The sequence below is a fragment of the Poecilia mexicana genome, unplaced genomic scaffold (assembly GCF_051168715.1).
Source record: "Poecilia mexicana isolate PSO_F unplaced genomic scaffold, ASM5116871v1 scaffold_9, whole genome shotgun sequence".
Lineage (NCBI taxonomy): Eukaryota > Metazoa > Chordata > Actinopteri > Cyprinodontiformes > Poeciliidae > Poecilia > Poecilia mexicana.
This window is the reverse complement of record NW_028263378.1, coordinates 29,375,199-29,398,505: the sequence shown is the minus strand read 5'-3', so window position 1 is coordinate 29,398,505 and position 23,307 is coordinate 29,375,199. Positions and strand designations below refer to the sequence as shown.

General features: G+C 38.9%; 1 protein-coding gene across 1 annotated transcript in view; it reads left to right on the top strand.

Moving 5' to 3' along the window:
* The window catches only part of tacr1a (tachykinin receptor 1a), a 44,541-nt gene that overhangs the window by 15,185 nt on the left and 6,049 nt on the right, over nt 1-23,307 (top strand). The window contains exons 2-4 of the mRNA XM_015010820.2: nt 6,658-6,852; nt 20,656-20,806; nt 22,642-22,838. Coding sequence (XP_014866306.1) covers nt 6,658-6,852; nt 20,656-20,806; nt 22,642-22,838 — 543 coding nt within the window. The remainder of the gene's footprint in view (nt 1-6,657; nt 6,853-20,655; nt 20,807-22,641; nt 22,839-23,307) is intronic.

Genomic DNA, 23,307 nt, shown 5'->3' with positions numbered 1-23,307 from the left:
CATCATACCAATCACTTCTCAGTGAAACGCTGGTAAAAATGTTAAAGGCAGAATGGAGAAATGTTGTTGTGATGATGTGCTGAAGGCAAAGTGTTGAAAAAGAGCAGGAGCTTCTTAAAGAGACAGAGGCCCATTTCAAGGAATTAAATTGCAGAGTCAAATTTCTCTTAAGTCATGTTGGATATAAATTTATCATTGTTAAAACAACTGAAAGTAACATTGTAGCACATTGTCTGGAGAATACAGAATCCTGCTCCTGTAATGCTTTTGGATGTAATGATGCTGTGACTGAGCTAACACCAGGCAAAGCTTTGTACCAATAGATCACTTATTGAAAATAATGGCACATGTTTTAACAGCATACATGCCAAGTTCTGAGAGAATTTGTTTAGCACCGGGAAGATTTACTAAATGACACAGAGTGCTTTGCAAAATTCATCCCCCCTTGAGCCTTTTCACGTTTCATCGTGCTACACCTGCAAAGTTTGATGTATTTTGCTAGAATTTTATTTGAAAAACCAACACAAGACAGCACATTTGAACTCAGTATCAATATTTTGTTGCATATTTTGGGTCATTACCAGGTTTGAACATTTATTTTATGGAACATCTGAATTTATATCGAGATTAAATTACATGCAGGTGTACTAGTTCTTAAGTTTACCTGTAAAGGCAGTTTCACATGTTTATTAGTAAAAATGTTTGAAAAACAACTATAATTTTCCTTCACTTATACTACTTTGTGTTGGTCAGTCATTAATATAAAATTCTTTTCAGTTTATGGTGTAAAGTGAGAAAATGTGAAATGCTGAAGAGGTGTAAGTGCGGTAGTAAGGTATTGTATGTTCTGATATGATTATATAACTAATGTCCAAATACATATTAAAACAATTTTTCATAAAAACAGATTCATTTCAATGCAAACCTGGCATGTGTTACCGAGTCCTCGTAGTTCTGTAACTACTTTACAGAACTTTACTTTCTTTCCCCACATGTTTGTGCAACAACTCAAAGTGATGTCAATGACAAAATTCTAACTAATTCTTGCCTGTAGTTAATCTTATAATTGGGCGCAAGTTTAACAAAGCAAAAATAAATGAGTTCTGAAGATTTTGACTTTACTGTGCAGAATCTACTAAGAGCACCTCTTGATGCTAGATTTTTGTAGACTTTAGTCTTGGATGAAGCTAAAAATACTCCAAGAAAGTTGGACATATAATAATCAAATTTAATAAAAATGCACAGAGTGCAGTGAAGAATTTGGTTGAATGAACGAGCAGAAAAGGAGTTTTAGTAGTGAAGGTGCGTTCCAAAATCTATAAATATTTTATGTGTATATAGACACAAAACAATCTGACTTGAATGATACAGCTATGTAATCTGTGTATCGGTGTGTAAATGCATGAGCGTTTGTGAGTGTGAATGGGTGAATGTGACTCTGGCATAAAGAGCTTGGAGTGGTCAAGCTATATAAGTTCAGTCCATTTACCATTTACCGTGTGTTTTTATTCTCACCTTTCACAAGATAAAATTCCTCCAGTGTATTGTCTGAATGCAGCAGTTTTAAGCCCGCTACCACCTGTTTGCTTTATTCCAAACTGTGAGGAAGAGGTGGAGAGGACCCAAATGTGGACTCATGGGCAGGAAGCAGATGGATGAGGAAATTACAAACTTTATTACCTAAAACACTTGGGGTGGAAACAGAGCTGGAGAGAAGAATAAAGCAGAAAAAAAATCCTTGATTTGGCAAGCACAAATACCAAGAGATGCAACGACTAATGTAGCAAAGATGGGTGCCAACTGGCAAACAAAACTTAGTATAGGCCGTGCCAAACAAAGTGTCAACTCAGGAGCTTGGATTCGAGGTTTAGAAAACAATAAAAGGAAACAAGAACCAAACAGAAAATGATAAATTCTATTTTTTAAAGAATTGTGGTTCCTACAGCAAGAATTCATTTTTCACAAGCACCACTATAGACACGTTGCATCTTACATCTGGATATTTTGCGCATGTGTACTATGCTGAGGGGCAAAAAAACACTATTATTTCACACGCCATTCATTACCACAGTAGAACAATTCCATTAACTAAATGTAACGTGGAGATATAGGTATTATTAATTTAGTGCAATGAATTCAAAAGTGTTGAAGAACAACTCAAAACCGCTTGTATTCTTCTTTTTTCTTTCTCTCTGTGTCAGTTACGCTACACGCAGACTTATTGCTATAGCAACTGACAACAAACCTGCTAATATGTTAGGACCAACACCAAAAAGCAGGTAAATATGTCCCACACAAAGAACAAATCACTCGGTTCACTAAAGTGCAATATTGTTAGACTTAATGTTTATTTTGTGATTATTAATGAGGGATTGCTGTGGTAGATTAGCTACCGCTGCTATTAGCTAAGCTAACACAGTGGTGGCTGATTAGTTAACTTAAACCCCTGCCCTACTGATGATCTGTCAGAAACTTGGTGCTTAGGTCGCCTTTTTAAAAATTTTCTAACTGAACAGAAACACACCAAATTCTGCAGCACATCCACATGTTACATTTTCCAACGTCAAACTAGCATAATTGACCTACGTTACCTCGCTGCTTTTTTTCTTTAATTAAAACTTTTTCCTGACCTTGTTATGTAGTTGCCATAGTAGAAAAGCACCGTGAACCTTTTTCTCTTACACCGCAGGCGTACATTTAAGATTTAGCGAGTTATGTTGACATCTTGACAGCTAAAGCCAATGTCGGTGAGGAACTTCTTGCCCTCCGTCATGTAGAATGGGGAAGGGAGGGGGCAGGATTTGCACGTATGAAGTGACAATGCAACATTTTTATATAGTAAAACCTATTAAAAAAAAGCAGATTATTTTACTAAATCACTTTAATGCACAACCCACTTATGTTCAGAGTGGCAGAAACAGAGTCATGTTATCATAGTAACTCATCAAACTCCTGCTGTGCTCAGCAAAGCATCAGAACAGCAAAGATAAGGCTGTGCTGCCTCCCATTAAACTTTATCCGTTTGCTGTCGGCGTCCTCTCATTATGTGACAAAATCTGAATATAAACAGTGACATGAAATCATGCCAGAGGTTAGCGCAGTGTAAGTTTCATCTCTGTGAGAGCGTTGGCAGCATTTTTTACGGCAAGCTTAACATTTGAATAGCCTCCTCTAATTTTGCTCCAGTTTACAGAGCAGCAGAGCAGTTATGTTGATACTTTTTTTTATTGTTTGATAATGATTCTATGGGCTTTATTTTTAATCGAACATGATAGCAATTTGTGTTCTAATATTTTAACTACTGTGGTACGTTCAGATGAGAACTTTGTTGATTGAGGCAAATGATTCCTTTTTGAATTCAGGCTCTGCTTGACAATGAATTAAACTAATTAGGACCAGATTTTAGAGCACTAAGCCTATGTTTAAATTGTTAATTACAAAGTCAAATTTTCTTTAATTCATCTTTTATGCATATAGAGCTTTTTTTTAACAACTGAAGGTAACATAGATATTTGACTGGGCTATATAATGGCCCAGCATTCCTGGAAAACACACAATCCTGCCCCTTTCATTGTGGAACTGAATGTTTATTTCTGTTGCTCCAGTGATTTAGTAAATCAAAAAGCAAAGTGATTGCATAGCAGCAGGAGTGTTAATGATCTGAGCTGTCCACTGCAGGCGTGCGTTTGGTTCAAACAGCACCAGCTTGCTTACATGACTCACCTGTGCAACAGCAAAGCAACAAGGCCGCCCGCTCTGTTTGAAGTCAAAGCAGAGTAAAGCCAACGATGCGCTCTCCAAATTTCAGACGACTGCGGGAATCTTTTGATTCCAAGCAGCTCCACGTGTGACGGATGTAATTAGAATGTCCGCATAGCGGATTCATTCGTGCTGTTGGTGGGCTCCGGACTTTAATTATAGACCTGTTTGGCTCACAGCGGTGTTTGACTGACAAACTTGGGTTAAAATGCATCCAAAAATATTATATCTCTGATAAATGATGCTCCGTTCCAAGAAGATAATACACTGCACTTAGCCTTTGGAGTGCCTACTTTTAATGCCTGTTAATCAAAACATATTACTGGTAACAAAAAAAAAAAAAAAAAAAAAGAAATATAAAAAAACATCATGCAGCGTTGTTGAACTGTTTTGATTAACAAATTTCTCTCCCTTTAATAAACGATGCATTCATAATTTCCTTATTTTCTTCTGAAGAAAGTGCAGAAGCAATCAGCTACCTGAAAGTAGCAGGGTTTTACTGAAATTTTTCAGTGAGGCTCACTGATAATGATGTAACAGGTCAGTCATAAGTTATTCATGCTCCCCATTGTCTGTCTGATTAGAAGCATAGTTATGAATATGTGAAATGATTGCTCTGGCCCATTTGGGACTGATTTGATGAGAATTCTTACAGTCTGTTATATGCCAGGTACATTTTCCTTTTATTTATTTATTTTTTTTTTAAACTCTGGTGTTGGTTTCTCTCCAGGCAGGACAGTGTTTGATCCTTTACGGAGAGAGAGAAAAAGTTATTTTCTTCAGAGTGAAAATTAAATTTCATATTTGTAAAACAGTTGTTATTTTTAACTGAAACAGCAGTCTGTCTAAGAGCCAGACAGTGGAAATGCCATCATCCTGCAAGTCTTTATCCACCGTGTTAAGTCCGCATCACAGAAACGATCAGATTTATGATTTTTAGTAACCCAAGGATGTTGACACACTCATGAAAAATCTGATAAAATACGTTGTAAAACGTGAAAAGTTCAGTGGGTATGGAGGCTTTAGCCAGATGGTTCAATTCCAAACACAGAACTGTAGCTCTTTGTCCTCAATGTTAAATATTTTACACTCCACATTCATAGCCCTTGAACTTTTCCACATTTTGTCCCATTACAACCACAAACATAAAAATATTTTTGTTGGAATTTAATGTGACAGAGTAACAAAAAGCTGTATACAGTTGTGAAGTTTAAGTCACTGGCAGGCGACTTCTGAAAGCAACCGGTTGCACTCAGAGATAAAAGGGGGCTGGATATTTTTGCACACAGCAATTTTCACAGTTTTTCATTTGCAAAAAATGTTTTGAATCATGTATAATTTTCTTTCCACTTTACAATGGTATATCACTTTGTGTCGGTCTCACATTAAAATCCAGTGGAATTTGTTGTTTGCGGTTGTAATGTGACAAAATACATAAGTTTGCAAGTCACTGCATGTTGCATATATATATATATATATATATATTTTTTATATATATAGATTCTCACAGACTGCACTCTAATTCGAAAGCTGAGGGATTTTCTGTGTGAAAACATTCGTTGAGTCGGTCTTCTATGAGCCATGTGTTGGTGCAGATAACATTGTCTTACGGTGAGTAAAGGTTGTGTCCCAGGTGAGGGAGGCAGACGGATTCTCCGTGCTTCTGGAAGACATTGTTTGGCTTTCAAGCAGGCGGTGACGTTCGGGCCTTTGAACATTTTTCATGACAATTTAGAGAGCGTGTTGTGTCCACAGTGGGTTTCATGACTGGAAGGTATAGCTTGGATTGTGAGAGCACAAATGAAAATTGGGTCATTCTCTGTTCACCTAAAAGTGCTTCATATTTTAACTCGGCATAACAACAAACTAATGTTTTTTATTAGAATTGTATGTGGCGCAACACAAACTAGGGCATAATTCTAAAGCAGAAAATAATACTGCAATACTAATAACACAATCTGATAAATGTGATGTCTGTTTCTGTTGCATGCAGGCAGCAACATACGACTTGCACTTTTTAATCAGTGTACAAATACATGTTCTGTTGATCTGTCAGAGGTTTGTTAGAGAATATTGTGGGGAAAAAAACACCTTTTAACCACATTTGGACATCGGCAAATTTCTTTATGATGTTGTCTTTTTAGGTTGCACAGTTTTATGTTGTTTAGCCAGAGGGCAACTTGCTCTTTATTACATTACATTGCTGAAAGTATTTGCTGCCTTCACACACACAAATGAACTTAGTGGCACCCCATTATTAATCAGCGGAGTTTGATTTGAGGATCCACTATCAGTTGTAGTAGCTTCAGCTCTCCTGGTGATGGCGTTCCACATGTTCATGGAAATATTTGGTTGTTCATCCAGAAGAGCATTTGTGAGGTCAGACATTGGTGTTGGATTAGATGAACTAGTTGGGTTTAGGTGAAAACTTTGTGTTGACTAATTAAGGCCTTCCCCATCAAACACACTTTACATGTTTTTACGGATCTGATTTTGTGATGTGCAGCTGCGTCAGAACAGGAATGGGGCCCCCCTGAACTGTTCCCATGAAGTTGAGAGTGTTACATTGTCCGAAATAAATTTCTCTTAGCAGCGAGGAAATTTCTCAACTTATTGCACGGGTCTCCTTCCGTCACAGGACCAGAAGTAAACAATGGGTCGTTCTTAAGAACGACCCATTGTTTCACAAATGTTTGTAGAAATGGCCTACATGGCTATAGGGGATGAAATTTGGCCATGGTGGCGACTGGAAGTCACATTACGTTGGTGTGACTGCAAATGGGCGAAACATCAAATAAACCTGCTCCTCTAAGCAAAAGATTGCCAAATAAGTCACTCCTGTAAATGGACAAATGTTACAATGCCAACAGCCATTGTAATTTGTCTTTGCTTCCGCAGGTACATGGCCATCATCCACCCTCTGCAGCAGCGCATGTCATCCACGGAGACCAAGGTGGTGGTTGGCGTGATCTGGGTTCTGGCTCTGCTCCTGGCCTTTCCCCAGTACTACTACTCCACCACGTACCAGCTGCCCGGCCGCGTGGTGTGCTACATCGAGTGGCCCGATTATACCACGTTCGACTTCCAAAAGATGTGAGTTCCTCTGCGTGGGAGTTTTTCTGACACTCAAGAGAGCATTAATAACTTTTCAGCTGACAGCCCGCGCGGGAGCGGCTTGTTTGTATTCAGGGACAGGGAGTGTGTTGCGCTTTGTGCTTGATAAACGGAGGCATCTCGCAGCTGTTTTACGTTTTTCCCCACAGTGAAAAAGGAAAAAGCAATCAGTTTGAACCGGACAAAGAAGTAGAAACTGACTGAGGCTACACCATTTATTTTAATTGCAATTCTCCTTCTGCAGCTTTTAAGGTGCTGAACGTTTCCTGAGAGAAGTTCTTTTACGGGAGCAAAAACTCAGGAACTCAGAAGACAGGAACAAAGAAATTTACAGATTAAATGACTAGTGATTGGAAAAATTAAGCACATCCTTTGAATGAGAGAAAAATCTAAGACTCATTTAAGCTATTCTTTTTTGATCCTTGGGTAGTCAGTGGGGTAAAAATAACAGCTTTTCATGTCAGCACTTAAAACGATGAGCCCCACCTTGCTCAGCTTTTGATTCTTATTTTAGCTCATAACGCCTTTCTAAGTTAGCAATCTGAAATATTAATAATTCTGACAGCTTCCCATTTAAACATGATTGTCTGAGAAGCTTAGTGTAAACAGAAATTTGTACGGCTCCCTTCAGCTGTTTATCACAGAGCGGCAGATTGATTCAGTTTGTTTTTGAAGGAACGGCTCGTGTTTATTGGTGCTATTGATTCCAAGTTCTCAAAAAGCCAGCTGTCCGCCTTTGCAATTCTGCTTTAATTGTGTGAATGAGAAAGAGGCCTTTCAATCATCCCTTTTAGGAGCCATACGCAGGCCTGATTTTTATATTTGCCGCTCTAAATTGCGAGGGATTTCGACAGAACTGCCAAGGGGCTAGCTGCTCAGAATGCTAAATTGTAAACTCCAACCAGAGTTCAGCGAACTCCTCAGGCATGCTTTGTGTTTTTCTGATGAAAGTCATGCAGGGTCAAACTGCCGACTCTACTGCAGCTCATTTCCTCTGTCGGTTCGTAGCAAAACGCTTGTTGATTTAGTTGGAAATGTTTATTTTTCTTACTGTGTGCCGACTTTAATTGGATAAATCCTGCTGTGGAGATCTTATTAAACATAAGCAACAAGACCATGAACGTTTTCTTAGTGCCATTTCAGTAATGTGCGTACGAAAACAGGAGCTGATATCCATGATAAAATAATGCATGATTTGATATATTTTGTCCCTAAAACAAATATGATAAAATATTTGTTTGAAAATAACTGAAAGATTTTGGACTGAGAAAAAAAAGAAAAGAAAAGGAAGCAAAGGTCAGAGAAATCTGTGCCAGATTTTTTCCACAACACTTAAAGGAAACGGTTTCTCTGTCAGGTTTTCATTTATCTGCCAGATTTAATTTAGGGTTGAGAAAGACGGTTCAACAAACACAAAGAATGTTTCACAAGCTCTAAGTGACCTTGGTCAGACGGCAGAGCTGGAGGCGACGAGTCGTCTCTCCTCCAAGTGTACTGTTTCTCTTGGATGTTAAAATAAACCCAAAGCATCATACCAGCCATTTAACAATGACAGAGATCATTCAGACAGTTTATTCATGCATTTCTTCAATAGGATAAAGTGCAGGATAACTTTGTCTCCACAGAGTCGATGATAAAAAATTTCACAGAGCCATGGCAGACAGACTGTAGAATCTTCCATAGGAAAAAAAAACAGTTTGTCTCTGTTGAGATATTGAGCTTGCTCTTTACTCTAGGCTCGGTAGTGTCTTCTGTTAGTCTCTTTGAAATCCCAGACTGGCGCACACTTGAAAGCAGACACACAGGTGCACCTCCACCAAAAGCAGGAGGAGTAGCTGCAGAGAAACGCCGCTACGCTGACGCACGTGCAGGCCCACAGACAGTGACGGCGCTCCCCCGCCGACCTCTGACGTCTTCATCATCTTCCGCGTCTGTCGCATTCCTCCGTGGAAACACGGCTTGTTAGAAAAGCCGCCTCACCATTCTGTGAAGTGACAGCAGCGGCTCTTATTTATCATTTTAATGAAAGCGTAATTGGGGCCGCTTCAGAGGTGAGTGAAAACATAAGGCAGTCGTTCAAACTCAGATGCTGGAGCTGTAAATGGCACGTCTGATATGAGCTGACCCCGGGTCGGGTCCCACCTGTTGCCCCATCGCAGGCGTTGTCTTGCTGCTGCCACCGCCGTCGGCGTCTACAGCCATCCTGGGGGTCTGTGTGCAGGCGGTGGGAGCTGGTAAGCCGGCTGGGTCTCAGAGGAGGGGTATAAATAGATGTTGTTTGTGAACGCATGCTAGCGCGGACAACTGCTCAGCCCTGAACCACCTCTGAAATGTTTTCACATAAAGACACATGAAGACACAGTAAACCAGAAAGCTACTCTATATTATTTTACATGATGTGTGCCTGTTTCCCTTTTAGGCAAAGACGATGTGACAATAATTTCTTTTTTTAAATTTTGTTTTACTCTGGTTATTTTATTTATAACAATTATAATTGCAAGCAAGTTTATAAGTTGCTAAAGTTTAGCCTGACTCACAGTTCCAGTGCTTTAATCCTAAAATAACTTAAAGGGGCGATATTATATTTACCAGCCACAGAGAATCATTTTATAGCATAATGTGTTACTTATCTTACCATTAATTGTTATAAAAATGCTGCATACGTCAAATATGACTTAAAGAAATTTGACTTTGAAATGTAATCCCTTGAAATTAGGCCTCTCTCTCTTTAAAAACTCCTGCTCTTTCTGACATTCTGCCTTCAGGAAATCATCACAGCATGTCAAAGCTAGCATGGAAAATTCTTAACCTCTGATATATTTTGTAAATATGCAAACCCTTTATTTGAAGAAAAAGTGCACATTTTTAGTTTAACAATAATTCCTACAATTTTGTCGCGTCGTCCTCAACCCAAAATCATGAGTGTGATTTACTGCAGCTGCCCGGCTAAGTCCTCCCCACTGCTGTACCGCATGGGTTTGAAAAAGGTGGAATACCTTTTTTATTTCCTTTCAGTAATAAAAAAGGTCTGTACAAGGTCATATAGGAACAAATTAGCTGTCAACCTTAAAACCAAAAGAGACAAACACCAGGAGGCTTATAGACACTATCTGTGCCACAGTCTTTAAGTAGCCAGTTCTGTAAATATACAGAATATACAGGACTGGCTATAGCAGATACAGCCATGTTTCTGCTGCAGTGGTACGTTCCCTGCTTAGCTGGAGAGGGAGATGTGGGTCAAGTGTTCAGGAAACAGTGTCAGGTGAGACTTTACGGCACAGCTGTGACTTTGTTGTAACAAGCCCATTTGTCTTCGTCAGCTGCTGTGTGCCCAGGCATCGGGACACGCGCCGCGCACACGGAGCGCCAATGATGGAGGAGCTGTTGTCCAGTTTACACAAGCAGGGGCTAAACACAATGACTCACTTCACTGCTGATCTCCTGTGAGAGCGTCTGATGATTGAACCCTAGAAGAAGCGGAGCCTACTTCTACCGCCTGGTAACCCAGTGACCCCGCAGCCCCGTGGACATTACAGCAGTGGGAATGACAAAATCAGGTCACGTTCAAAAATGTGCTTCATGAGAAAAAAATACAAAGACAGATAATGAAGATATACATAGGAGGAAATGGATCCAAAAGGTGTTCTGACCGAAAACACGTTTAAAACACTAACTCAGTGTAAAAAATGCACTGAGCCGCCCGGTTCTGGGGGAAGTTCCTAAACTAGCCTGTGGATCATATGAACCTGCCAAAGTCTCAGAAAACAACAGAGATGCAAGGTTTCCTGTTATTTCAGGTATTATTTTGGTTGTCATCTGTAGTGACGGGCCAGTACCAGACTTATATCACTATGGTAACCTCAGGTAAAAATACTGTGCTGTAACAGCATAGCTTTTGGAAAGCTGTACAATGTAAGTTCTCCCCAAGACACAATTTTACATGAAATGGAAGTCAGTTTTAAAAGTTCTTTATTATTGTGTTTTGGTACAGCTCTTTATGCTCCCAGACAAATGTTATTTAAAAAAAAACCAAAAAAAAAAAACGACCATTTGTGAGATTACTTTAAATGTAACATCGTTTTGGGCGAAAATGTACTTAATACTTATTCACACTTAAAGTAAAATGTTATGAAGTGTCAAAATACAGCTGATTTTTGTCTCACTTTCATGTGACATTTAGCTTTAGTGTGCATATGTATTTGTCGCCATGGCGTAAATTTTAGGCTGCTGTCTTTGTACCGACTTTGATTACACATTTAAATTCACATTTCCCAGCCGCTGGCTTCTGCTTTTTAAGCATGATCAAGGAAGGAAAACATTAGCAGCGTCCAAAATTAAAGAACCTGATAAATCAAAGTTATGGTGCAAAATGCGTCTACGTGTCTGTGACCTCTGCTGAGGAAAATTATTTTGATTCTGCTTGTATGACAACAAAGTGAAAAAGTACAGCATCTACTCCCCAAAGTGTCGTTTATCTTTGGCTGCTGAGTGCCTGCTTGGGCCCTCTGGGGAGCCTGGCTCTGCCTGCAGGTCTCTCTGCTTTCACAGTCATACTTCGCGTCCAGATGGCTCCTTGTGAATGATGAAACTTGTGTCACCATTCCATTTAAATGCATTCCGTGATTCGATTTGATTTTAAGCCAGTTGAACGTTTGAAAAAGTATTTTTTTTAAGTGTCGGGGGACGCTTTTCATAGGGAAACACATTCACCAAGACGTCTCAGAGGTAGAGGAGCAACACACAGGTAGCCAATAACACACTGGCGTGTAAAAATAGATGAAAACACACACACAGGTTTTAACACCATAATTTAACAATTTACTACTAGATTTTTTTATATATAAAATGAGCATGAGAAATTATTAACGCTGTTTCCAATACACAATTTTTTTTTTCAAATTCAAAAATACTTTATTCATCTTAAAATATTTGGGTCAGTGTTGTTGTAACTGATATTATCTAAAGCTCCAAAGAGTCGTTGTAGATCCTGATGGCTGTGAGCAGAAGTGATTTATCTGATTTGTGAACACAACCTTTGAAATATGTCTAGTTAACTTGCAGTATGACGTTACTTGCCCTGTTTTTTATGTATTTTTCAATGAATATCCAAATCCATATCAGAATCTGTTAATTCACTTATCCAAACTAATCATTTAAGAAGCCAATGAAATCCCTAAAGTTCAGCACCTATCAGTCATATAATTGTACTACTATTCTTTCAAACCCCTCTGACATTAATGGCCCAGATCATCCTTGTGCATAACATTTAGGATATTTGATTGCACTTTTCAACAACTTTTTTAGATATATACTTTCATACTGGTTATTTAAGCTGAACTGTATTTCTAGCCATAGTTTTAGCATGTCTTTTTTTATTATTAATTCTACTGCAGTAATATTTACATAAAGCAAATCACAGACTAAGGGGAACAAAACATGCTATTAAGCTGTACACTAAATGTAGGAGAAGAGAAGCTGAGTGTTTTAGCCACCTTTGTCTGAACACATTTGGAAAGTGCAGCTCTTCTTTATTTAAAGCATTAAATGGATCTGAAAAGCTTTTATATTTTTAAATCTCTCTAGGAATCTTAAAAGCTCATGCGTTGTTGGAGCATTATGTGCTCCGGCTGCTGAGGACCGGTGGCTCCACGCAGATGGCTACTGGACAGAAACAACATTAAAACATTACTGTACCATCTGCGTCATGGATTGTAGCACACAATATCTGTTCAAATGTCTTTTACACTTTTACATTTCCACATGACAAAAAAATCCATGACAAAAAATATGTGTGGCTGAGTTACACACATATTTCTCTCTGTAACTCAGCCAACAATGGCAACATTAAAAAAGAAAAAAAATTTTCCTTAACATAGAAAGTTCTGCTGTTTCTCTTTTTCTTCTCTGTTCTTATGAGTCACCAGTCGGATATTAATGACAGCATTCGTTCTGATATTGAAACACTGAGGTGTCATGACAACGTGCCAGATCCATACGGGCAGATCTGTTCAGTTTAGTTCTATGCTTTGTGCTCTGAGTGTCTTTATTATTTATTTTACATTATATTTAAAATTCCCAAATATTTTTTCATGTGAAATAATCTTAATTTGTACATGTTTGACCAAAGTAATCAACCTATTTTTTTAGTCAGTTTCAGTTTATTTATTTAAATTGGCTGTTCTACTCCTATTCACCCTGACTGAACAAACCAAAGTCATGTTGTTTTTACATGATTGTCCAAGCTTGTGAGGTTTCCGGTGTATTTCAGTGTGCTGTACTGGTGCAGAGTTATCAAATAAATTTGTAATTCACTACATTTATGTCTGCGTTCTAAAAGACAGACATTACTATCGGAAGTGAAAAAAGTGAACCGGTGCGCCCCTTGTTAACGGGGAGTTTTTCCTCTCCACTGTCATGCTCAGTGCAATATTTAACTAGAATCAATTGGAATGAATGTAGGTGTGAAACAACTTTTTTTGTAACGTGTCTCCAGACTGAATTGATTTGAATCAGTAGCAGCTGACCCACCTTTTAGAATTACAAACAATAGAATAGTGACTTTGTGTAGAAGTCCATTTATTCTGTTTGGCAGATTAACAGCTGTGATCATTTTAAAAGGACCTTTCAGCTGCGGAGGTTTTGGCTTGATTTAGAGCTGGGATTTCATTTCCACAACCATCACTGGGAAAAGAACAAAGATGTTCTGAAACCTGAAGAGTCACTTTGGTCTGTCCTTTTTAAGTTAGAAATGAGTCACAGAAGTATCAAATTATATTAAAAGATTTAGACAAAGAAGTTATTCAGAAAAACCGTAACTAAATTTTCTACTAAATCTTCTCTTCCTCTTTTATTTTCATCAATTCTATTCTGGTGTCTTTTTTTATCTACACATTTTCAAGCTAGAATTTAAAGTATCTTGTGCACTTCAGTGACTGTGTGTATGTGTGTGTTGGTGTGTCAGATGGCGGACGTGATACCAGCCCTCAAACCGTCCCCAAAGTCACTTCAATCATGCAAATCGGTGTTATCTGAAAATGAATGCACCAACTATCTACTTGATCTACACCTCTGCTCTTGATTCACTTTGTGGAGGAGTTAGCAGATACAGTAGGAGCTCTCCTGAACGAGAGCGTGTGCTGCTTCATCGGGAGTGATCTGCATGTCCTTCCTTGGCAACACGCCTTTGGCACCAAGAAAACATATTTCAAGTTAGGAAGATCTGGCCTCTAAACTGGCCAAAATAATGACTTGTCTGCTTTGTAAACGTGTTTACTGGTAAATAAATAAATTTTAATTCGTGTGATTCCTTACTTAATTTGGAAATGGAGAATATCTACCAACAATCCAGAGAAACATTTCAAAAAGCATTTGTTTACATTCCATCAAATGTCCATGTGTTTAATCCCTTGTAATCCATTAATAATTTTGAATGAATGAATGAATGAATGAACTTACCATCAAAACAATTAGTTAATAGTATATAATGTGTATATTCTGTTTTATGTGTCGATTTCCCTCATTTCTTCCTATACTGAAGAATATGCAGACCCAAAAATCTGCTAGATTACTTTCAGAATCAGAAAAGTCAAACTGTGAAATCACAGAAGTATCTAAACACCAATTAAATCTCCTAAGAGGACTTATCCATATTTTTCCTTTTCAACTTTTCTTTATCCTACAATTTTATGAGTTGTTGGCAAACAGCAGATTAGTGTATTATTGCCCCCTAGTACTGCTCTGGTTTATATGCTTTGAATTTTCATCCTCATGAGAGTTTTTGCAACAGTTCAATAGATTCAGTCTTTGGTTAAAGACGGGGTCATTTAGACCCCACTAACGTTTTACTCTGTCTGTGGTACAGTGGGGTCACACTGACCCCAAGTGCGCTTTTATGAGGTTTTTGTGTGTGTGTGTGTGTGTGTGTGTGTGTGTGTGTGTGTGTGCGTGTGTGTGTGTGTGTGTGTGTGTGGTTACGGGAACTGACGGTCTGACGGGACAACCCCCATGCTTCTGACCTTTATACCTGTCACGCTCCTCCTGAGGCTCTCGCTAAGACAGAGGAAGGGTTAAGAAATCATAACGACCAAGATTCGTCATCAGGATCAGTTGTTCAGTGTGTGATCCTCAGACTTTCAGCTGACATTCAAAAATACTCTGTAATGGAGTGAACGGAGTTTAGAGTGTTCCCTATTTTAACCAACTTTTACTTTGAAGTAGTTTAGTGTCCACAAAGATGATTACTTACTCAAAGTCAGCTCAGGCTTCTCAGTCTGCATGTATCCACTAATGGAAACTAGTTTTTCATTGCATTCGGTAGACAAGAGATACAGCCTGATTTAAGTGAGCAGATGAAAAAAGCTCATCAGCGACATTAATAAATTATGAATGAAGCTGTCACTTCTGATTGGGCATTTTAATGAGTTAATGCAGAGCAGGTGTTGTCTGTTAGTGAGACATAAGAATTTCAGCATTAATTCTCTGATCCCAATGCTGTAAGATGCTCTCTACTCTAAATAGGAATGACTCACTTTAAATGTCTAACATGTTTTTTTGTGGTGTTCTGCTGCTGTAGCTCCATTACTTGAAGGATCAACACTTTGTGCGTTATGAGATTCATTCTGCACTATCTTGTTTCAACCACTGGTTAATTAAGGCACTGTTGCCTTTCTGCTGTCTCAAAGCAATCTACATATAGTTCTCTAAAAGCGACAAGATATTTCATTCACCCAACTGCTTTGAGTGCCCTGACTAGGTAGAATCCTAGCTTTGCTAACAAGCAATCAAACAGGTGCATTTAACAAAGTGGTTGGTGGGTGTAAGTAACTTTCTGCATTTCCATTGACCACAGAATTGTGAAAACTGGAAGTACAAAAATAAGTTTGCTTAATGGAAACATGTCGATTTCAAAAAGGTTTTTTGAAAAAAAGTCTGCAGCCAGCATGCCTAGGTGGGACCCATGTGGGGGAAAGGAGGGCTGATATATGGGTCCCATATGGGTTTGTCCGCGGGTTCCACAATGGCCCCACATGGGTTTGCCCATGTAGGGCCCATGTAGCGCCCATGTGGGCCACCACCATATAGGGCCCATGCAGGGCCTATGTGGGCTCTGGCCCTACATGGGCAAACCCATGTGGGACCCATATAGTCTGCCCTCCTTTTCCCCACATGGGGCCCAACTAGGCATGCTGGCAGGGAGGATGCAGTTGTTTTTTTGCCTGAATCAAAATAGATGTATTACACAAAACTGCAATGGAAACACTTTTTTTGTATCACACGAGTCAAGTGTGATACAACAAGCAGTGCTGTTACTACCGGCAGAAATGACAAATAAGACGATAGGAAGTTGTAGCAGTTTGATGGTATGTTTTTGCTTTATGTAGTTTTTTTTTTGTTGTTGTTTTGTTTTGCTTTTTGGCTCCACCAGAGCTGTCACAGTAACACATGGGTCATAAAAAGTAAATGAATTTGTGCACATTTGTAATGGAAAAGCAGATACTATGTACAGAGACAGATATTTACCAACACATGGCATGTTTACCTGGACTTTGGTTCTGGAAATCCACTCTGACATGAATGAGTTTTACATAAGAAGTCAGAAGGCTGAGATTCTTTTGCTCTTCATCCTCTTTTCTCATTTCCTCTAATCAGCCTCCATCAGTTGCGTCTGTGTGGCTCCTATCCGCCTTAGGCAAATGTGACAAAAGTACTGACTTTGTGTGTTCAAGCCACGTAGAAACTTCACACCTTTTTAGAAAGCAGATTTGAACAACTTTTGAAGAATTTAGCGTTGTTGTGTTGCTTTCAAGTGAGCAAATACATCCGAGACTCAGACTGAATAATATATTTCAAAGAAAAAAAAAAAAAAAAAAAACTCATGAAGACAAATTTATTGAAGTCTTCTCCTCTTAGCTCATTTGTCTCTTGCATGCATACAAATCATACTGGGGCAGCTAAGTGGATTTTCAGCAGCTTCTGCTTTCTCTGAAATTGATTTTTGTCAGCCTTGCGGAGAACGCTTGTTGAACCTTTAATCACAGTGGTCTGGCAGGATGATTGGCTGTTTGCTTCACAATTACAGAAAGTTTAGATTTTGCTGCTCTTTTCTTGAACCATTTTAAGCATGTCAGTGGCCAGCCATAAAAATCACAATAAACACAACTCAATTGTATTCATTGAAAGGTAAATTTGTTCGAGGAACGGATATCTGAATAGATTTTTAATTAAAGTTGTAAGCGGCGTTGAAATGACTTTTACCCTGGTTGTGCGCCGACCTCGTCTGTAGGAGTTGCTACAGCTTCCTGTTTGATATTGAGGGATTGGACAACTTCTTATAAAATGTGAATTATTTGACTTCAGCTTGATAACTTTTATCTGACACACTTTGAAGCCAGTCAATGCTTTAAAAAAATTAAAAGCTTAGAAACTGCAGCTGTGAGGAGGAGCTTTGTCCTCAAAGGCGGAGCTAGGCCCACTCAGGCATTGTACACAGTCAAATGGTTGCCATGGAGATTAAAGGATTTCTCAAACATGCTTGAAATAATCAAGGCAACATACATACATAAGGTATGTGCTTGATGAGGGAATAACATAACATGATATAAAGCAAAAACAATACTGGCCCGCTAATGACATAAAATATAAGACTTGAAAAAATTGGTTAAACATTTCACTTAATCACCTGATAGAAGTATTTTTTCTCTATTTTACATCTATGTAGAATTTAAGCAAAATGAAATAAAAAATTCAAATTTTCCAAAAACAAGTTTCAATATTTTAAAAAAGTATACAAACGTGCATGCAAAGAATAATTTGGTAAGTTTTCTTCTTAGCAAATATCGGTCACTATTCTTTAGTCGTTGTTTGAGTTTGCTGTAGGAGACTGTTGTTGAAACCCATACAGGTCAGTTGCACCTGTAAGGCAACATCACGGATGTTTCCGTCTTACAAGCTTACAGACAGAATGAGAAGCCTCTGGCTGAAGAGTGGACACAGTTTTTGTTGCATTTCCCATGGGCTGAGCACGTTTTATATCGTCTGTGGGTGTGCGCACCACAGCATGTTGTAATTTGTGCTTTGATTTCTCTTGTGCCTCTGCGTATTTAACGAGAATTAACATAACTGTGGTTAATTACCACAAAAGCGGGCTGATGGGCTTATCTTTACATTGAGGACAGCGGGGAGAAATGGACTGATTCCCTGTGGATCGCAGAGTCTGGCACTGTTCTCCTGCTGAACTCAGTTAATCACAACATACTTACTTGTTTGAAGCCCAGAAAGATAGGATACAATTTTGTGCATTTTAACAGACATTTTAGTGAACATTTCGACGCGGACATGCTCAGCAGAAAGCAAATACTTTCCACTTAGTGAGCAGGATCAAGCAGTGTGTCCATGACAGATAAGCAAGTCATTAGCTCCATGCTTAAACTGTCATATTAAATTATCCCATAAAGGATTTTAATTCACTGGACAATCATTGTTGAGAAGCTGTGCCTGACGCCACACACCAAATTACTAAATAGAATTAAAAAAGACCAACTGTGTTTTTAACACGTCAATAAGGACTGATTCTAATGAAGAGCTTTGTCTCTGGAGTTTTGGCTCAAGAAAAAACGATTTCAGAAGTTTTTAATTAACTGGGGAGAGACTCTGATACTCCCCTGACCTCAAAACAAATCTGATGTTTGTTATCAGATTTTCTGGGCAGGGAGGTCAATCCAACTGTCTATGACTAAAGTTCAGGACCCTCAGTAGCCTAAATGCCTTATATACTTGGGCTCATTTTCATTGTTTTTAGTTGTGTCGTCTAACAGAAAGCAGTTTTTGAGTTAACAAATATAAAGTAATTGTGGTGGATCACCAATACCTGTTCAGCAAATACATTATCTTTGTAATGAAGCATTTCGTCCTGTAGGCAACATGCTAATTCTCCTGGTCATGGAGCCTAAACTGCATGCAAGGACTGAGAGGAGTATAGTGAAAATATATTTATTCACAGAATCACAACATCATCTCAATTGTAAATTGAATAATTATATTATATGTAGTCACAAATAAACATTATTTTGATTAACTATTGTTTAAGAAAGTAAACCAACATGGAAGCTAAGGGCTTTAAAGTTGTGGTATGTAACTTTTATGAAAAATATTTTTTATATATTTGTTGAATCTGTGGTGACATTATGGTTTGAAACAATCTGTGAAAAAAAAATTGTGCTTCTCTGCCTTCTCCCAGTGGTAACTATAAACAACCAATCAGAGCCAAGAAAAGGGGTTTAGTGCTGTCAACCACCCTCCTATCTTCTCCCCATTAGCAGAGCCCGTTGTGTTAGCTCAGGTTAGTTAGCATGGCTGCTGATGAGGGAGGATCATTTGTTTTCCTATAATGGTGATTTGTTTCTCCGTTATTGGCACATTGGGCAGTGTGTACATGAGGATTGATCGACATCACTAAGTCCCTCCTCTTGGCTCTGATTGGTTGTTTTTGGTCGGGAGTGGTGCATTTCAGGAGGTGGCGGAGCTCGAGCATTTCACAGATTATCTGTCTCCTAACATAATGTCAGGACACGGCGACAGTTTCAGCAAATGTGTAAAGAACTCATCACTTCTTTACACACAGCATAACTAACTCAGCTCTCAGAAACACAAACAGAAAACAGCTTTTTTGTCTTCCTATTTTCTAAAAAATAGGAGGATAATAGATTTTAAAGCTTTTATCTTAACATTTTCTTAATCATTGGCTTGTGATCATCTTAAGGGTGTCAGTCTCTTTTCAGAACAGTGAAAATGTTTAGATCTGTTCATAAATAGTTATGTCAAGGTCCGTTATTGTGAATTCCTGAAGTCTGCAGTGCTTCACATTGATGTGAATCTACATTTGCTTTCACACAATTTTTCAGTTTTTTTTAGTAGGAATGAAGGTTTTTGTTCAGCTTGTTCAGATTTTCCAATGTTCACCTGAACTTGAACTTGTTTGTCTTGAATGGAGGTTTCGTCAGACATTTGCACGCTGTCACTGCTGCTGTTCTTCTCCTTATTTTACACTACAGTGTGAGGATACAGAGAGAAGTTAGTTTTAGACACAGAGACAGAAAGATTAGGAATCAAACATTGACTTGAACAAGAACAACAGGCATCTGTATTACCAGGGAAGGCTGTGTAATGATCACACATCAGACACAGAAGTAGAAGCGAGTAGATCGATCCAAAATATTGATACCAAGTCAGTATCGGATTGATACTTGTGTGGTAAGTTTGCTACTTTAGCTACATGTTCCCTGTTGAAATGTTATTTTATTTTTGTGTTGAAGTTTCTCAAGGATAACTAAATGCTTTAGATTTCCTCTCAAATTATATTACTTTTGTGCTTTGTCTTAGGCAAAATGCACCCATTTTTTTTATTTTTCTATTGTTTCTGTTTATCAAGTTAATATATTATTGCAGACACCTTTACACTTTGTACAAATTTTTCCCTAGCTTTTAACAAAATAATTCAATGGGAAAAAAAACAAAAAAACCACAAATTCCGGGAAGTCAGAAGTTAAATACAGCAAACCCAAATAATAAAAAGTATCTGTATCGATACTGGCCACATATTCACTTGTTATCGGATCGATATGCATTATAAGTATCGATACTGGCCCTGTATTCTTATCAGATCAATACCGATATGCAGTATCGCACGCCTCGACACAGAAGATAATCATCCCTTCATCAAACCACAGCTTTGCTTCTGCAGTTCCGGTTTGACCAGAGATGTGTGTGCGTGTGTGTGTGTTGCAGATACCATGTGTGTGTGGCCATCCTGATCTACTTCCTGCCGCTGCTGGTGATGGGCTGTGCTTACCTCGTGGTGGGCCTGAACCTCTGGGCTAGTGAGATCCCAGGAGACTCCTCCGACCGCTACAAGGAGCAGCTCACTGCCAAGCGCAAGGTACCCTCCACCCCCCGCATTTCTGACTCCTAACTACGTTCATGTTATCTGAATGCTTTTTTTTTCCTTATTCATGTCTGTACTTTCCTTCCTTCACCAGCAGTGACTGTAAGTCTTGCTGCGTTTGTTTTGTTTTGACATAAAATAATGATGCTTGTACCACAGAACTGAAGCCAGCGCTCGTTGCTTTCATGTCGTGCTGCTGGTGCTTTTCCAGCCCACCTGTTGTCCGTTCCTTTCAACTAACTACAGCCACTTTACCCATTGCTTTGCTTCAGTCCATTTTCACCGACATACCTGGTACTTTCTTTGCAGTCATTTTCACAGATCTTTCTTTTCCCAGTGTCTTTAAAATTCTGGATGTTGGCCTTGCATAGACATGTAGAGATTAGTGGACATTTAGATTCTTATCTTGAAGCGCTGCCATTGCTGCACTTTTCAAATGGTTTTGAGTAAAGTTTAGCCATCTTTGAATGCACATATTTTTCCAGTCAGTAAAACTCTGATCCACCCTCTGCTCTAATGAGCCAGCCTCTCACATCTGTTTCATTTCTCAGTATTTTTTTTCAGGTCATTGACAGTCAGCAGAGTCAGTTATTGTCTGCTCTCAGTAATGATGCGCCTACAGACATAACATTTTAATTTGACAGTGGAGAGTTCAAACCAACCGAGATTTTCTCTCTTTTTTTTTCTTGACAGCAAGTTTTGTTGCAACCTGTTAGGCAAACTGAGAGGTTTGTCTTTGGAAACGGAGTGAGAGCTCAGTCCTCAGCAGAGATAAATCAATGAACCACAGCTTTCTTTGTACAGAGGCAATCTTTGCACATTAAAAGAAAACTGACAACACCAGCAGTAACATTGTTGATAGTAATGTCTCTCTTCTTTAATCTTAGATCTAATACAGTAGGAAGCAAAGATTTGGGTTCCTGTTGTCCGCACACTAAGGTCCCATTTACGTGAAGAGGCTCTTCATGTAACCTGCAAGGTTTTTTGTTTCAATCCAGCCTTTAGTTTACACACCAGTGACAGGAGTCACTCACACTCATCTTTTGAAACCAGGTCAGAGTGGAACTCCACATGTGTGAAAAAACACATGCGCAGAACAGGGTTTATTCTATGCATTCACAATCAGAAAACAACAAATAGAATGGCAGCTAGCATTGTGCTACTTAACCTGTTTAGGACAAGGAACATGAACATGAACACTTAGTTAATGGGAGACGGGTTTAAAATGAGGTGGAAGCTAAGAGTCGGAAGTGCATGCGCGTTCCATGACATGCTAAAATGACAGCGCAATCTAGTGGCCTGGCATGACAACTACAGCTGACCCCAGGCGTCTTAGTGGTTGCCATTTAAACATGGAGCCTTTTCCTAATCAGCATCCGAAAATACCACCAGATTCCGGGCAGTGGTCTCATGTAAACGTAGACTACCTCTCTGAAAGATTCATTTCCATAAGGTAAACAGTGACGTTGGGATGGTTCTCCATTGTTTGTTCCCTAGATGTTTTCAATGTTTCCAGAACTTCTGGACATAAAATCCTTTACAACATCAGGGACCTTAGAAGAATCCCCAGTCTTAGTGTCATCACCCAGTCATTTGGGTGATGATTTGGTTGCATTAATTAATTTTCCATCTCAGTCTATACAGGATGTAATGGGTGTGTATAATTCGAAGCTTAACCGTACATGCATACTTCTCCTAAAAAGGCATCTGAAAGTTATCAGTAAAAGCAACCAGACTGTTCAGATCAAGGGTTCCAACATTTTCAGATCGTATCCTGTTGCAGAGAAATGTTTCCTGATGCCACTCTCGTGCTGTCTTTTGTCCAACAGGTGGTGAAGATGATGATTGTGGTGGTGTGTACATTTGCCATCTGCTGGCTGCCCTTCCATGTCTACTTCCTGCTGCACCAGTTCTTCCCTGAGCTCTTTGAAGAAACGTACATCCAGCAGTTTTATCTGGCCATCATGTGGCTGGCCATGAGCTCCACCATGTACAACCCCATCATTTACTGCTGCCTCAACGACAGGTTAGTCAGCACCTCCGCACATGAAATCTGTTATTCACACCTCATTTTCATAAAGCCTCGTATGTTTACCATGTCGTCTCAGCGAATACTGATTTGAAAACAGCCTGAAGGTGAACAGATTCCCTCACGAAGGTTTGTATGTTTGTGGTGGTTATGATTTGGTCTGTGCGTTTCTTTGAAGAACTTTGAAGGATGCTCTTCAACTTATTCATAATGAGTTTTTCTATACAGAAGTAGTGGAATCTTATCTCAGGGCGGAAGGAAAAATGATAGCGTATGCATTCATTTCTTTTGACAGGAAAATATCAGAGTAGCTCTTTCAAAGCAACCAGCTGATCTGAAATGTTGAAGCAAAATGCTGATTTCCAAACATTTAACTCATGATGTTTCAGCTATGAATCAGAAACAAGTGAGAGTTGCTAAATGACCCAAGTGGCCAGGCTAACTACTTTTAGCTTATTCAGCAAAT